Raw genomic sequence first — 16879 nt, 5'->3', positions numbered from 1 at the left:
ATAATTTTCATCCAGGAAGTAAAAATAATCTGCATTCCTAGGACCAGGAAAATTCATTTTCTATTATAAAATTATTTCTTTTGAGTGAATGGAGCGAATGTGCCTCTGTGGCAGGAAAAGGCAACTTTGTTGTCCTGCATACTTCATACTTCTCAACTTTCCTGCTTTCTTGCTCACAGCTATCATGAATATAGTTCTGTCTCAGCCATGTGGGAAGATCTTTGTAGGGGACCCACACCAGCAGATCTATACGTTCCGTGGTGCAGTCAACGCTTTGTTCACGGTCCCCCACACTCATGTCTTCTATCTCACACAGGTAAGAGTGCTGTTTGCTCTGAGTCCCCAGAAGTGTACAAGCAAGCCTTTGATTTTTCCTGCTAGCTTTATTATGTGCCAAGCACTGTGCAAGACATTATGAAAGGTCATGGAATATGCAAATCCTTTTTCTTTTTTTTTAAAAAAGATTTATTTATTTTGGTTGGAAAGGCAGATTTACAGAGAGAAGAAGATATAGAAAGATCTTCCTTCTGCTGGTTCATTCCCCAAGTAGCTGCAATAGCCAGAGCTGAGCCAGTCTAAAGCCAGGAGCCGGGAGCTTCTTCTGGGTCTTCCACAAAAGTGTAGAGTTTCAAGGTTTTGGGCTGTCCTCTACTGTTGAAGTGGAGCAGCCAGAACATGAACCAGCATCCATATGGGATCCCAGCGTGTACAAGGCAAGGATTTAGCCACCGAGCTGTCATGCTGGGCTGCAGCATTTGGTTGTCAGAGGGCCTGCAAAGTTGGGGTTCTTTTGTACAGTATTGATAGTCACACTGATAGTGCAAAGCAGTGATATGTAAAAATGCTGGCAGCTACCATGAATCAAGGTGTTGTCACCAAATTAAACTAGAAGTGTTATATTCTTCAACACATTCAGGGTAAAAATAAAATCCAGCAACTCAAGACTGTCTTTGGTGGTAAACATGCAAAATTAATAGTTATGGACCCATTAGTATGTTTCAGTATTCTGTTGAAGTGAGAGGTGTGCCCGGAGAAATTTTGCTGCAGACTGAAGCTTGGGGAGTAGAGGAAGAGAAACCCTATTGCAGTTGAGTTGTGAACTGAACTGGCTGCTTTTTCTTACAATTTCTTTTACTTAAAAAAAAACACTGAAAGATCAACTCTAATTATTCAGACTTAAGTACTTGGCATTAAGATAATTGAAATGAGCTGTGTGACTTTAAGAAAAACTATGAGTGTTTGCTGCCACAGATGAAATTATTGCATTCAAGTGAAATTAAAATTTGGAAAACTTATGTGAATCACAGTGAGCTTGGCAGCTCCTAGATCCTTAAGTAGATGAAAATTTGATAAACATCTTTCCCGTTGTACCTGCACATCTGTGAGAAGCTGTATTTCTTCATGAACTTTAGCCTGGACAGTATATCGCAATAGTGGAATCAGCTTGGAGTAGTTACTTTTTCTGTGGACACTGTTGCTCTAGAACAGTTACAGATATACAGAAACATTGAGAAGTCAATTTCCCCTATTATTAGTATGTTGTTTTAGTGTGGAGCACTTGGCCACAAATACTGAACCAGTACTGACACATAATTATAAACCAAAGTCATAGTTCATTCAGATTTGCTTACTTTTAAGTAGTATTTTTAGCTACTCCAGGATTTTGTTCACTACCTTGTATCCTGACCACCTTGTATGTGGTCATGTCTTCCTAGACTCTTTGGTTGATTTGTTTTCTTCTCTGAGAGAGAGAGAGAGTGATCAATCCATTTTCCATCTACTAGTTCACTCCCAAAAAGTCAGCAACAGCCATTGCTAGCCCAGGTCAAAATCAGGGGCCAGGAACTCCATCCTGGTCTTGCGTGTATGTGGCAGGGCTCCAAGCACACAGACCACCTACTGCCACTCAGGATGCATTCACAGGGAACTGTATTGAAAGCAGAGACGCCAGGACTCAGACTCACAGTCCTGTATGGAATGGGGTGTCCCAAGAAGCAACTTTTCCTGCTGTGCCACAATGCTCATCCCTACCTTAATTCTTCTCAACTGATAGTTTTTCAACCTTTCCAATTGAGTTTATGGACTGAACAATTTTAAGAAATATTTTGTAGTGTTCCCTATACTGGAATTTGTCTGACGTTGTTTTCTCATTGTTAGACTAAAGCTATGGGTTTTAGGAGGAAGACCACAGAAGCATAGTGCTATTTCATCACATGCATTAGAGGTCATTAATGTGGTTTATAATGACATTTGCTGGTCTCTCCACAATGGTCATTCTTTTCCCCTGCCTTTTTCTATTGTATGCTTTGGAAGGAAACTCCTATACTTAGCTCATATCCTAGAAATAAATGTTGGAGTATTTAAATAAATTGTTTGAAATTAGAAATAGAGTCCTCACTTATTATTTATTTACTCATTTGTTTATTCAGATACATATTTCAGTATAGACTAATGAGTATTCATTTTATGATTTGGGTTATGATTTACACAAGAGTGGTAATATAGCAACAAAAATAATGCTTCTTGAAAAATCTGATTTTCTGGGGCCAGCAGTGTGGTTATGCTGCTTCCATGCAAGCATCTCATGTGTGTGCTGGTTCAAGTCCCAGCTGCTCTGTCTGTAGTCCAACTCCCTATTGGTAGGCTTAGGAAAATAGCAGAGGGCCCTTTACCATCTACATGGAAGATTTGAATGGAGTCCTAGACTCCTGGCTTCAACCTGTCCCAGCCCTGATTACTAAGGCCTTTTGGAGGCAATGGACCATTGATGAAAGATCATTCTGTCTGACTCTCCCTCTCTGTCTCTTTTTTCTTCCCTTTCTCTTTGTAATCGTGCCTTTCAAGTAAATGAGTAATTTTTTTAAATTTTTTTAAAAAGTCTAGTTTTTCTTTGACCGGTTATTTAGTGAAGCATGTATGTGCTGTTGACCAAAGGATGTGATACTTTTCTACCTTAATTTTATGAATATATAGGAAAAGGGTGATAAATATATGCATTTTGGGAAGAACAGATGTAGCTGGAACGTTCAAGAAAGTAGGTTTGTGAACTGAGCTTTGAAGACTAGGGAATGATTTTGATAGGTGAGTGGGACTTCCAGGTTGATTCAAATCAGCAGGGGGCAGGGGTGTATTGGGAATGCTCAGGTAATGATCCTTCTTGTGGCTGGTAAATACAAGGAAGTGAGTTTAACAATAATCTTTATAATAAACGGAGAAATTGCCCCTCTCTATATATTATACTTTTTGTATAATTTATAGTTCACAAAGTTTGATTTGGAAAAAGTAGATTTGCTTAAAAGAAGTTTGCTTCTTGTATTGGGAATAATGAAAAGTAATGGTTGTTCAGATTGTTCCAAGGATCTTAAAAATGAGCCCATAGCTTAATTCTGCGTTTATTGCTCTTATTTGGAGTGTTGTGGAAAGTAGGGTACTAAGGGGAAGATTTACTAAAAGTATTTGGGAAAAATTACCTGGCAGAAATAGACAGAAATTTGCTTTGGGAAGAGATCAGGTAAAAAGTCCAAAAACCTCAAGCATGAAGTTCAGATTGTTAACTAAGTTGGTAACCAAGGTTAAAAACTAAGTAAGTAAATAAATATGTAGGATGGTGTAAAAATTGTCAGGATTTTGAGGAAAGGGATGAGGAAAATAAATTAGGCAGAATTATAGCGAGAAGGAGAGAGAAAGATCTCCCATCCTCTGGCTCACTCCCCAAATGGCTACTGACAGTAGTTGTTGCTGGGTTCCCATATTGGTGTAAAATGGTTTTTCAGTAGGCAGTTTTCAACTCCCCTTTCAATGTAGGGTGGTCAGACCTTGGCAGTGATAGAAACGTGTGCCATTTGTCAGCATGGGTTGATAACTCCTTTTGTTGTTTTCTAACAGAGCTTTAGGTTTGGTGTGGAAATAGCATATGTGGGAGCTACTATCTTGGATGTCTGTAAGAGAGTAAGGAAAAAGACTTTGGTTGGAGGAAATCATCAGAGTAAGATTTTCCATTTCGCTTATTTGTTACAAAAAAATAGTTTTCTTTTTTATTTTGAGTTACCATAGAGTTTGTATTTTCCCCCTAAAGGTGGCATTAGAGGTGATACAAAGGGGCAAGTGGCCCTGTTGTGCCGCACCAATGCCAATGTGTTTGATGAAGCTGTACGGGTGACTGAAGAAGTATCATCAAGGATACATTTGATTGGGGTAAGAGTACATTTCTGTTGACTATTTCCTGTGCAAAATATTTGCAGACAAGTATGTCCAATAAAAATACTCAGTTGGGATTATTACACCAGAAGACATTGGAGGTTTTTGACTCTTTATCAGACTACACCATGACTACAGTACCCTTGGCCATTCTCATTATACTAGTGAAATATTCATGTGAAATTAGACCCAATAAGGAGTGAGCATCTTCCACTCTTTAGAAACCCAATACCCTTTAACCCCGGACTACTCAAATGGGGCTGTTAGCTACCCGAAACTTCTGATTGTGTGTTGTCACTTAGTATTAAGTACAGTTGAACCGGCAACACACTGGAAAGCACCATTTATTCTTAAACACATGAAACTAAATACCTGGGTTCTAGCTCTGGCTCTGTCACTAACCTTGTGTGGCTTGGGGCAAGTCACAACTTGTGTGTGCCTCATTCTCTCCATCTCTAAAATAAAAATAATTCCTTTTCTTTACCTGTTTCACAGGGAAAACTTTCACAGAAAGACTAAATGACATGTTGAATTTTTAACTGAATCAAAGGGATGTGACTAAAAGACTCGATCATGTACAGAAAAATATTTTTGAGGGCCTACTAGGTAATAAGCACTCAAATATAGTCAGTGAATCTTCAGAGGTATTTTAAGGTTTTTATTTATACAAATCATATAACTTTGACATGGAAAATGTGGAAACTGAAAGGGAAAAAAACAGTTCCAGTATTTCATATAAGAATTCTCATTTTTGCTAATTATTTTTGTCTTTGTCCTTACAGATGTGCATTTTTGCATAATTAAAGTTATGGTGTGCAAAAAAATGTATGCTGTTTTTCATTCAACATGTAAACATATTTTCTTTCATTCCTGCTTTAATAGTTATATAGTATTTCACCTAATGGAGATAGCATAATTTAGCCATTCTCATTACTGTAAGAGAATGCTATTTTGGGAATATCATCCATGAAGGGAATGCATTAAAGTGAGTTGTTCTCTTCCCTTCTCTTACATCCATTGATTATCTGTAGCATGTGTCATAATACTTGATCTCACATTTGGTTGTGAATTGCAATGTATACTGTCTTATTTCAGTTTCTGTTGTATGTCAGTGTTTTATGTGTCCCTTACCCAAAGATAAAAAGCCTTTGGGGTGTGGAGCCCTTGTCATGCCAGTCTTCAGTGTGGGGCCTGGCACTTGTGAGTACTGGAGGCAGGTACTTCCTAGGTGGAACAGGCCTGACCTGTGGTACAGGCAGGTTCTTTCCTGTAAAGCCATGGAATAATCCGGATTCTATAGACAGACATTCTCTAGTTCTTGTAAGAAACAGTGGTAAGTATTCAAGCTCAATAATTTGTATTCTTTGAAACTATTTTGTGTTCCTGTAAGATAGACTTAAATCACCCTTGTACTGATGGGACAGCCACGTACAGCAAGGAATGTCTTTTAAAAAATTAAAAAGCTATAGGAAGAGTGTGACTTAACCACCAAAACTTGGTAATTTTGAGTTTTGGGTGGTAATTTGTACTTGTTAAAGTTTCCTGCTTTCTGCCTATCCGTTGGATATAACTGGAGATCTGTTCCCAAGAAACCATCTCATTTCAGAATCCTATCACTGCATTTGTTTCGTAAAATAGCAAGAACAAAAAATTAATCATAAAACAAAAAAACAAAAATCCCACCAAAAAAACTTTTTCAGGGGATTAAGTCATTTGGATTGGACAGAATCATTGATATTTGGACCCTTCTTCAGCCAGAGGAAGAACGGAAGAAACGTGAGTACCACCTGGCTCTGGTGCGATAGAAGGAAGCACTCAGCGACAGGGATGGGCAAGGAACAGGCCAGTTCCGAGTCAGTGTTCTTGTGTCTTCCCAGAGACCGAGCACTAATGCTACTCTTTTCCTATAAAGAGTAGGATGTCTCAGGTCTCCTGTTTTCAGAGATCCTGGCAGATTTTTTTTCCAGATCTTTCTCCCAACAGTCTCATTTCTTTCTGATATTGGTCCCTTAGGCTGTCTAGCTCCACATCTTTCAGTCTTCCTGGGCAACTTTACACACTGATAATGTCCATGTTGGGCCCCAAAAGATAACCTGTGAGATTTCTGTAACGGTTGTTATTTTTACTTTTTTCTTTGACTGCACTGAACCAAATCCCTGTGAAGTAGGTGAGGTTCTCAAGGGTAGGGCTGTCAATCCTCAGCTGGAGACGGAGAGGCTACTACACTGACATGCCCAGGAGCACACAGAGTTAGTGATGCAGTCAGGACTAGAACCTGGGTCTCCTGACTTCAAGACCACCTGCTCTCATGCTGTTGGCTAGGAATGTGCAGCTACTGCTACCGGTTCTTAGTGTGGCCTCCATCATGGTAACCCATGTGTGTGTGTTCTCCTTAGGGAACCTCATCATTAAAGACAGATTTATCAGAAGATGGGTGCACAAAGAAGGCTTTAGTGGCTTCAAGAGGTATGTCACTGCTGCCGAGGACAAGGAGCTTGAAGCAAAGATTGCAGTAGTTGAGAAGTATAACATCAGGATTCCAGAACTAGTTGAAAGGATAGAAAAATGCCATATAGAAGACTTGGACTTTGCAGGTAAGAAGAAAAAAATGATTCTTTCCTTTTGCAAAAGGAGGAGTAGATGGTCTTTGATATTTGTTGAATTTTTATTCATTTTCATTTTATATGAAAGTTGGCATGGAGAGAGAGCAAAGGAGTGATGGAAAGGCAGGTGTTGTACACATTGGTTCATCTCACAATGTCCATAATAGCTACAGTTGGACCAGATTGAACCTAACAGTCCAATAGGCCAGTCCAGGTCACCCGTGTGAGTGGCACAGACCCAAGGACTTGAGCCACCACCTATTGCCTCTCGGGCTATGCATTAGTAGCAGTCGGAAGTGGAGTAGCCAAGGTTTGAACTGCTCACTACATATCTGATACAAATGTCCCCATCAGCAGCTTGACTGCAATGCTACATGCCCACCTCTGTTTTTTAATGTTTCTTACCTGTGTGAATATCTGTGACCTGCGTAGGTGTGTTGTTAAAGAGAAAGGAAGAGAACTCTCATCCTTTCTTAAGTTCTCTGTTTTTTGTATCTCCACATCTGTGGAATGGGATTTTTCTCGCCACAGCTCTGCCTCATGTAATTTTAGGTGAGCCCTGCAACCCTAGTTTGGACCTGTGGCCCTTTATATTTAAAATAGACTTGGGGAAATTCATGATGGACACACATTATGAATCTAGAGGGGAGAACAGAGGGGAGGGGAGGGAATTGGAGGGAGTATCAAAAAGCAATTAAAAAAAAAAGAGGGAGTATGTAAAGTTACTTGGGCTTCTAGAATATGATTCTTGGGTTACTCCTGCCACTCAGTTTGTAATTCTCCCCTCTTTCTTTCTTTCAACGTTAATTCTTCCCTCTTTCTTCCTTTTCCCACAAAACTGTACATAGCCAAGAAAACAGATTTAAAGAATAAAAGAGGAGCATATATTTTTTCCTTCCCTTATTTCTTTGCCTGTGAAACTCCCATTTAACTGTGCTGTGTTTTTGTCCTAGAGTACATTTTGGGCACCGTGCACAAAGCCAAAGGCTTGGAGTTTGATACTGTGCATGTTTTAGATGACTTTGTGAAAGTGCCTTGTGCCAGGCATAATCTTGCCCAACTGCCCCACTTCAGAGTTGGTAAGGAAGATTGGTCACTCTTCATTTGGGTGCTCTAACTAATTCAGCATGTAAGGGTTGCCAGAGATGCTTCCTTTTGTCTGCTTTGATTTCTCCTGGATGTTTTGGCCTCCTGGAAGGTGGAGGCCCAAATACCTGCTATTCCTGTTTTTATCAAAATCAAGCGTCCACAGGGTCCACTTTTCTTGGTGCTAGTTATAAGGCTGTTACATTTATAATGGACCTATTTAACACATATCTGCTATTCAGCTTTGAGTTTTTCCCTATCAGATATAAAAGCTTTGAACATGGTTTGTCTGCTTACCAAGCTGTTTTCCTTTAATTTATTCTACTCACTAAAGAGATTATAAAATAATAAAGGGAAAAAAATAGTAAACGTTGTCATTGTCATTTTAACAAAAGCTGGTTGTTAACTGTGGATTCAGCATTGCAGATGTAGTATACATTGGAGTGCTGAAAATATAAATACTCCACATCTCTTATTTTTGGCAAATATGGTCATAAAGGGCGGGAGTCATGAAATATATCGGCTGTTCATGTTTTCTAAATATTTGTTTACATATTTGAAAATTAGAGTTACAGTGAGAGAAGCAGAGAAATCTTTCATCGACTGGTTCACTCCCCAGATAGCCACGAGGCTGAGGCTGAGCCAGGTGGAAGCCAGAAGCTTTCTTCAGCGTGGCTGAGCCAGGTGGAAGCCAGAAGTTTTCTTCAGTTCTCCCACAAGGCAGCAAGGGTCTTTTCATTGTTTTACTGAGGCCATGAGCTGGGAGCTGGATCAGAAGTGGAACAGCTGTTTTGTTTTGCTTTGTTTTTGAGATCTGTTTATTTTTTTAATTGGAAAGGCAGATTTACAGAGAAGGAGAGACAAACAGAAAGATCTTTCGTCCTCTGGTTCACTCACCAAACGTCCACAATGGCCAGAGCTGAGCCGATCTGAAGCCAGGAGCCAGGAGCTGCTTCTGGGTTTCCCACACAGGCACAGTGTTCCAAGGCTTTGGGCCATTCTCTGCTGCTTTCCCAGGCCACAAGCAGGGAGCTGGATGGGAAGTGTAGCAGCCAGGACACAAATGATGCCCATATGGGATTCTGGTGTCACCAACTGGGCCAGTGTGTCGGGCCCAAGATTTTTTGTCTTTTCTACTGCTACCTTTTGCTCCACTGATTTATGCTTTCTCGCTTTTGTTTTGCTTTGGTTGAATTTTGCATAGCACCTTCATTGATAATTAATTTGCATATCAGATTGCACTTATTTAAATTACCTAATTCACTAGCTGTTAGTCTTGTCACAGATCAGCTGCTCTTTATTAATTTCTTGCTGTTATCATAGGCATACAGACAGAAGAGAAAGTATAAGGCGGGAAGTAGAGTGTCATGAATGTTTTTCTTCCCTGGACATCTTGTGCTGACCTCAGACATTGCCAGGTTAGGCTACATCAGTCCAGACAAACAGTGGAAGAAGATGGGAAGAGAGTGAGCGTTAGAGGTGAAGAGACTCGGATCCAACTGTGGACCTTTGATTACCCTGGCCTCACCTGTGCCAGTGGCATATTTCCCCCTCCTGTTGTAACCATTGTGAGCAGAACTGGGATTTACAGACATGACTGTCCATCTGGCACACCATAGGTACTGAATAAACGATTCACACGGTCCTGTTATTTCCATAGCAGGTCCATTTATTTGCAAGGTTTTTGTTTGGGGAATTATCATTTGTAGGAGAAATTTGTACATGTAGGCTAGCAAGTCTTAAGTGGTATTTGTGAGAGTCGGGCATTGAGTGTGGGACTATAGCCATTTAGGTATTTAGGTGAAAACTCAAGATTTTCTGAGTAAGTTTTTGAGTTGATTTTTCCCTGTTACTTTTTTTTTTAAGAGTCATTTTCTGAAGATGAGTGGAATTTACTGTACGTTGCAGTAACTCGAGCCAAGAAACGTCTCATCATGACCAAATCATTAGAAAACATTTTGACTTTGGCTGGGGTAAGAGAAACGAGTAGCATGAGTTAATTTGACAATGTTTGAAGTTTATTTTATTTATTTGATACCAGGTCAACCTGTATGTCTTCAAAGGTTTTTGGATCAGAATTGTAAGTTGAAAGTGGAGACTGATTATGGAATAGTTGTGCGAGACATGTTCTAATCAAAGAAACAAAAATATGCTTTGCTAAATTATTTCTCTAATGCAATTTTTTAAAAAAGATTTATTTAATTTTACCGGAAAGTCAGATGAATATAGAGAAGAGGAGAGACAGAGAGGAAGATCTTCCATCTACTGATTTACTCCCCAAGTGGTCGCAGTGGCCAGAGTTGAGCCAATCCAAAGCCAGGAGCCCGGAGCCTCTTCCATGTCTCCCACGCGGATGCAGGATCCCAAAGCTTTTGGACCTTGACTGCTTTCCTAGGCCACAAGCAGGGAGCTGGATGGGAAGCAGGGCAGGTGGTACACGAACCGGCCCCCATATGGGATTCTGGCACTTGCAAGGCAAGAACTTTAGCCACTAGGCTATCGGGCTGGGCCTTCCCTAGTACAGTTTTAAAAGATTTGCTTAAAATACCAGCCACATTAATCTATTTCTTAATTTTTACTTTGATTAATTAGTTCTTAACACTCAGTAGGAAGAAAATAATTTTCTGTGTCTAATCCTCCTTCCTCCCATTCCCTAGTCCCTCTTGAAATGACAGTTGCTGCTCCCACGCGTAGACTTGCCCAAACACTGTGTCCTTGCCAGGAAGGAAGTACTCAGACAGCAAGTCTTAGTCACAGGCTAGGACTCTCGTCCCATAAAGAAGCCTCTCAACTCTCTTTTTCTGTCTTTCCTGCGTTTTCATGAGATAGACTGTGGATAACTTAATCTTCTCAACTTTATGGAAACTAGAACAAAAATTTGAATTAATAGTTCATATCTTGTCCATCTTTCCTAAAAGACACTTAAGCTTGATACTGAAACATAAGTGTGAAAGTTGACAGTCTCCTTCCTTAGTTATCTGGGAAACCTAAGCATGCAATCTACCCAAAGTACTAAATTGTGTTATTTTGTCAAGCAGGTGAGTGCTAGATGCTCTAGAGTTTTTGCATTGCTACTGAACCCTTTTAAGCTTCAGACTGGGAAAGGATATGCAAAGTCTTAGGTTTTAAATAATGACAAAACAGAACTTGACACTTATCATAGGTCAAAAGTGGTGAGATTATAAGTTGAAGAAACAGTACATTGGGTGACCACATCCAAAGCACCCTGTATTTATTTACTGTATACATCTCTGAGAAAAACTTAGACCTTCCTTTTTTTCTATAACCATAAAGCCTTTTCCATGTTTTAGAGAATTTGTAATATGTAACCTTTACTACCCAATCCCTAATTATATTTACATGATTGTCTCAAAAGTGTCTTTTTATAATTGAGCTCAAATCAGGATGCAAATAAACATTTGGTTGTTGGTCACTTAAATTAATTTTCAGCAGCCTGAGTCCTTCCTCTCTTTCTTCGATGGCCCTGTCCTATCACAGAAACTCAGTCAAATGTCTTATGGAATGTTCCACCTTCTAGATTTGCTTCCTGGTGTGGCTTTATCATTTGCTCTTTTACTGTTGCCTATCCTAGATTTCCTGTAACTGGAGGTTAGATGTAGGCATTTGATTAGAGCCAAGCTTCTCTGTTTAGACTAGAATGTTCCATAGTGGAAAGGGCTTTGTGTTTTGAATATCATCACATCAGAAGGCTTATATTGTTAGATTACATGTCTCCCTTTTAGTGATGCGAAGATTGTTCATCTTTTTGTAAATCCTTATTTTTTAAAACAAAACCCAAAGCTTCATACTGATAATTTCAATCCAAATTTTAACTTGAACTTTTTTCCATTAATATAACAGGAGTATGTAAAACAGTACCAACGGTTAAAATGATAATGTAGTGAGCATGTACTAAATCTGCAAATGACATCACAGCCCTCCTCCGTGCTATCTGGTGACCCCTATGGTCATGCGCTTTCTCATTCCTGAGATTTCGTAGCTTCTAAACTCAGCTTGGTCGTGTTTTCTCATCTGTTCCACCAATAGGAGAACTGAAAGCAAGTGTTGTGCATGTGTTGTGTTCATTTTCCTGGGATTGATAAAGCTGCACTGTGTCCCATGTGGGAGACTTGGAGTTCCTGGCGTACACGTTTTGCCTGGTGCAGCTCTAGCTGTCTTAACAGCTGAGCCAAATACCTACCCCAAAATAAACTATTTTTATTTCCATTTTTTGGTGAGTTTTTTGAAGTACCTTGAAAGACTTTTTTAAAACATTTGGAAACTTGTTGCTTGTTTACTCATACAGGAAAATCCATTTCTCAATCAAACAAAAATGTAGAATCGACAGAAACACTTCCCCATATTAAGAAAGCATTAGGAAACATCTCTGTTTACTGGAAGCCCCAGCGAAACTGCCTTTTTGTGTGAACAGATGTTTTTAAGTCTGAAAATGTTGTATGGAGTACAGCACTTCTGCTTTTTTATTTATCACAGCTTATGAATACATTTGAGGAATCCTGTTTCAGAAGTGCCTTGGTCTAGCCTCTGCTCAGAAAGGAGAGTCATAAAGGGGTATTGAAGACTTTGGAATATGGGGCCAGGATAATTTAGAGGCTATGAGAACATGTGGAGATTGGTAGTCACGTTAGTGGTGTTTTATTTTTTAATTTAGTTTTTAAAAACTTATTATTTATGTATTTGAAAGGCAGAGAAGCAGAGATGGAGAAGAGGGGAGAGGGGAAAGAGAAATCCTCTATCAGTTGGTTAACCCCCTACAAATGGCCACAACAGCTGGAGCTGGACCAGGCAAAAAGCGGAAGCCAGAATTCCGAGTCTCCCAACATGGGACACGGTGCTTGAGCCATCATCTGCTGCTTGCCAGGCACATCAGCAAAAGCTGGATCAGAAGTGAGGCAGCCACAGCTCTAGCATCTCAATCTGGGATGCAGGCGTTCTACCCTGTGACTTATCCTCTGCACTACAATGCCTGCCCTGGTGGTGATATTTTAAAGATGGAATGTGAGCCTTTTGTTCTCTGCTACCTAGAATTATCCATTACCCTGTAACCAAGATTCTCCTTTTTCCTCTGACCTCAGAGAATATGGCTGACAAAATCATCACTAGAAGGCTTTCTGTTCATCCTGTAGGAAAGCCAAGGGCATCGTCTGAAGTGCTAAGTGACACAGTTACACTAGTTTCTCAAAGCCTCCCTACAGAAATGTAAATCCTTATTTTAATTTTAATTATTTTATTATTATTATTAATTGTGTTTTTTTCTGAGAGAGAGTAAGCACTCCTGTCTATTGATACACTATCCAAATATCTACAACATTCAGAATCCATTCAACCCAGGTCTCCAATGCAGGTTCAAGAATTCAGTTACCTGAGTCATCACCCTAGCAGCTCGATTTCTCTGTTAGAAAATTGGAGTCAGGAGCTGGAACCAGCTGCTGATACCTGTAGGATGCAGGTATCAGAACCACTAGCATGACCTCTAGGCCAAATACTTGCCCCAGAATCTTAGATTCTTAATCCAGACTTCACAAGCACATTGGTAGTACCTGACATGCAATTGATGCTGCACATGCGTTTGTTGAAAACAGCTTTTTCCCATTTGGTGACTGGTCATAGTGAAAGCTCAAGCCCTGGTCAGGTATGGTTCTCACCCTGGTTCTTCCGGTCACTGCTTTGTTACCTGAGTCATGTAACTTAAGTGTTCTGTGCTTTGATTTTTGTTACCTTATAAAACTAGTATAAGGGAATAATTGAACTTCAAAGAGTGATTTTTTTTACAGACTAAGTAAATACTAGTTGTTATTTTATCACATTGAAATTTAAAAGTTTTTTTTTTTTTTAAAGAATTCTATTTATTTGAAAGTCAGTTACAGAGGAAAAGAGAGTGGGAGATCTTCCATACAGTGGTTTACTCCCCAAATGGCCACAAGAGGCTGGAACTCTACCAGGCCAAAGCCGTGAGCTTCTTGTTCTCCCACGTGGGTGCAGGGGCCAAAGCATCTTCACCTGCTTTCCCGGGTACATTAGGCAGGGAGCTGGATCAGAGGCGGAATGTCGGGTACTCAGACTGGCACTGATATGGAATGTCATCATCCCAGGCATTAGCTTTCCTCACTATACCGCAAAACTCACCCTGAGGTTTTAGATACAGCTCTAATCAGATTTACCTTCCAGAGCTCTGTAAGGCCCAGCTTTTTTTTTTCACAGTACATGTAATTTATGTAACGTGCACTATGTTCATAGCACATGCTCTGCATACTGACTATATCCATGCCGCATATACACAGAATACATACTGTGCATGGTATACTTACACAGTTTTCAGAATGCAGGGATTTTACCTGCTATTTTCACTCTAATGCTGCTGTGAGTATGCAGTACGGTCGTCCAAGCCTACATGTCATGTGATATGTCCACAAAATAAAGGAGAAAGGAGGCTCAGTTAGTTTCTAATAAGCTGGGCATGGAAGAGATTTGCAAATATATGAAAAACTACTACTCTTCTCACCGTATTTTTTTCTTCTGAAAAATATAGTTATTTTAAATAAAAGCAAATATGTAGTGGACTCACCATTTTTTAAATGAATTGATATTTTAAAAATTTCTTGGTTTATACTTACAAGATGATAAATATTAATGTCACATACACAAAAGTTGCGTAGAGCCCATAATGTTTAGTAGCATAAAGGGTGCTGAAACCCAAACATTTATGTTCTCTGCTACAGTGCTGTTCAAAGTGTAGGTTGTAGTTTACTAATTATTTGCAAAATTAATTTAGTATGTTATGACAAGTTTAAAAGAAAAAAGGCCAGTGTTGTGACAAAGAGGGTAAAGCCCGCTGCCTGTGACACTATTCTGCCATATAACTTTGTCTTTCAAATAAATCTCCTTTTTAAAAAGTAAAATGGCATATAATCTCAAAGATAACAGCATATTTAAGTCAGTAGCTGGGAATTCAGTCTGTATCTCCCATATGGATGGCATGAACCTAATTACTTGAGTCATTTTGCTGCCTTCTGAGGTCTGTATTAGCTAGAAGCTGAATTAGGAGCTGGAACTAGATAGTTCACTAGGGGATGCAGGTGCTATAAGTGCTAGGCTAAGTCCCTGCTTCTCAACTACTTACACATGAATGGATGTGTGTGTATATGGACTTGTACTGGTAAGTCAAAGCAGTTTGAAACCCCAGCCCTGCAAAAACTCTTGTGGTAGGCAGGAAATATGTACAGGGATGCTCATTTTTGTATTGTGAGAAATAGTTTAGAAATCTAAATTTAACCTATGAGTGCATAAATAATATGTAAAAGAATGATGGCTGAATCCTGTATAGTGCATGAGGAAAATGAACCAGCTGAGAAGGAAACCAAAAATATGACTATTACATGTATATATTCACAAGCAAACTTCTATAGAAAGCCTTTTGCTTTTGGACATGGATTAAACTTTAAGCTATTTTACAATGGATCACAAAGAAGACAAACCAAAAAGATAGTGGAGATGGCAGTCAGAGACTTCAAAAATTCTGTTTTATTATAAAAGGGGGTTTCCCTCCCCAGTAGTTGCTTGTTGGAGCTTAAATATAGCAGAGGTATTATTATTCCCTTTCTGTCTCTTTCCTTCTTAGGAGTACTTATTGCAAGCAGAGCTGACAAGCAACGTTTTAAAAACAGGAGTGGTTCGTTGCTGTGTGGGGCAGTGCAACAATGCCATCCCTGTTGACACCGTTCTCACCATGAAGAAACTCCCCATCACTTACGTATGTACTCTCGGTGACAGTACCTGCTGTCTGTGGAACTTTAGTCATTTACACTCTGTTACTCCTAGGCTATGTGTTACCTGGATGGTAGATGAGAGATGAAAGGGAACTTGGTGTAATCCTCCTTTTGTTTGTTTGTTTGTTTGTTTGTTTGTTTTTTAGTGCTTTTCATACAGAAGGTACAAGAGATAGGAGCTCTCCCTGTGTGTCAGAGGCAGATTAATGAAGAGTCAGGATATGTAATACTGTCTTTGTATATATTGTTATTGCTGGGAAATAGGACATGTTAGAGAATAATCATTTACCTGGAGGGCCCCATTCGGTTTATCTGATTCTTTATGTCTTGTTGAGATAAAAGTGTGCTTTCTGCTTTAAGGGAGTTGAGAAGAGTTGAATCTGCCCTGGATAATAGCGTTATGGGAAGTATCACCTCAAGAGAGTTTGCACTGGTCTGAAAACATCAGATCATAAGACATTGTCCCTTGGCAGCTGTAACAGATCAGTAGATTTTTTTGGTAGAAAGTCTTTATTCTTTGACTGTTTCCTTACCTCTTTTTTCTTTCTCCATCCCTGCAGAGCAACAGAAAGGAAAACAGTGGTGGCTACCTTTGCCACTCCTGCGCGGAGCAGCGTATTGGGCCTTTGGCATTCCTGACTGCCTCCCCAGAGCAGGTGCGCTCCATGGAACGCACGGTGGAAAACATAGTGCTCCCCAGACATGAAGCCCTGCTCTTCCTTGTCTTTTAATGCTGGGACATCTCCATGGTGCAGGGTGGCTTGCTGTGGACTCCACCTGTCGACAGAAGTTTCTGTGGGCTGCAGTTCCCCTGCACCTGAGACTCTGAATTCAACCACAGAGCATTTTCTGAAGAAGAAACAAAACAGAGTTGGACCTGCTGTTTCTCATTCCCTACAGCTAGTCGGTTTCCATGTTCCTATCCTCTGTATGCACATCACGTCAGGGAAGAAGAGGAGGATCTTTTGATAAAAAAAACAAAAAACAAAAACACTTTATGTATTTAAACTTTTATTACAGGATTTCAATTAAACAGGCATTGCAGCACTGGCATGCCACTGTAACACCTGGTTTCCTCTCTTTTTTCAGCAGCTGACTGTTCACACCAAGCAGACTGTGTGAGCTTTAATGTTTAGGGCAATAACCGGCACACCAAAGATGACACTTCTGTACCATGAGGAATGACCCACTGATAAAACCTGCTGT

The 16879-nt window shown here is 39.8% G+C and overlaps 1 protein-coding gene across 3 annotated transcripts in view; it reads left to right on the top strand.

Annotated features, from left to right (window-relative positions):
• FBH1 (F-box DNA helicase 1) overlaps positions 1-16666 on the top strand; it is a 41994-nt gene extending 25328 nt beyond the window's left edge. For 2 of the 3 annotated variants that reach the window (XM_058669522.1, XM_004588494.4), the window contains exons 13-21: positions 180-316; positions 3886-3985; positions 4076-4194; positions 5898-5973; positions 6594-6791; positions 7754-7879; positions 9753-9859; positions 15526-15657; positions 16234-16666. In XM_058669522.1, coding sequence (XP_058525505.1) covers positions 180-316; positions 3886-3985; positions 4076-4194; positions 5898-5973; positions 6594-6791; positions 7754-7879; positions 9753-9859; positions 15526-15657; positions 16234-16404 — 1166 coding nt within the window. In that variant the 3' untranslated portion in view covers positions 16405-16666. The remainder of the gene's footprint in view (positions 1-179; positions 317-3885; positions 3986-4075; positions 4195-5897; positions 5974-6593; positions 6792-7753; positions 7880-9752; positions 9860-15525; positions 15658-16233) is intronic. The other variant, XM_058669521.1, reaches the window with a different exon arrangement.
• Positions 16667-16879: the final 213 nt, after the last annotated feature.

Source organism: Ochotona princeps, chromosome 10 (assembly GCF_030435755.1).
Source record: "Ochotona princeps isolate mOchPri1 chromosome 10, mOchPri1.hap1, whole genome shotgun sequence".
Taxonomy (NCBI): domain Eukaryota; kingdom Metazoa; phylum Chordata; class Mammalia; order Lagomorpha; family Ochotonidae; genus Ochotona; species Ochotona princeps.
The sequence above is the reverse complement of the archived record's forward strand: the minus strand, read 5'-3'. Positions and strand labels throughout refer to the sequence as shown.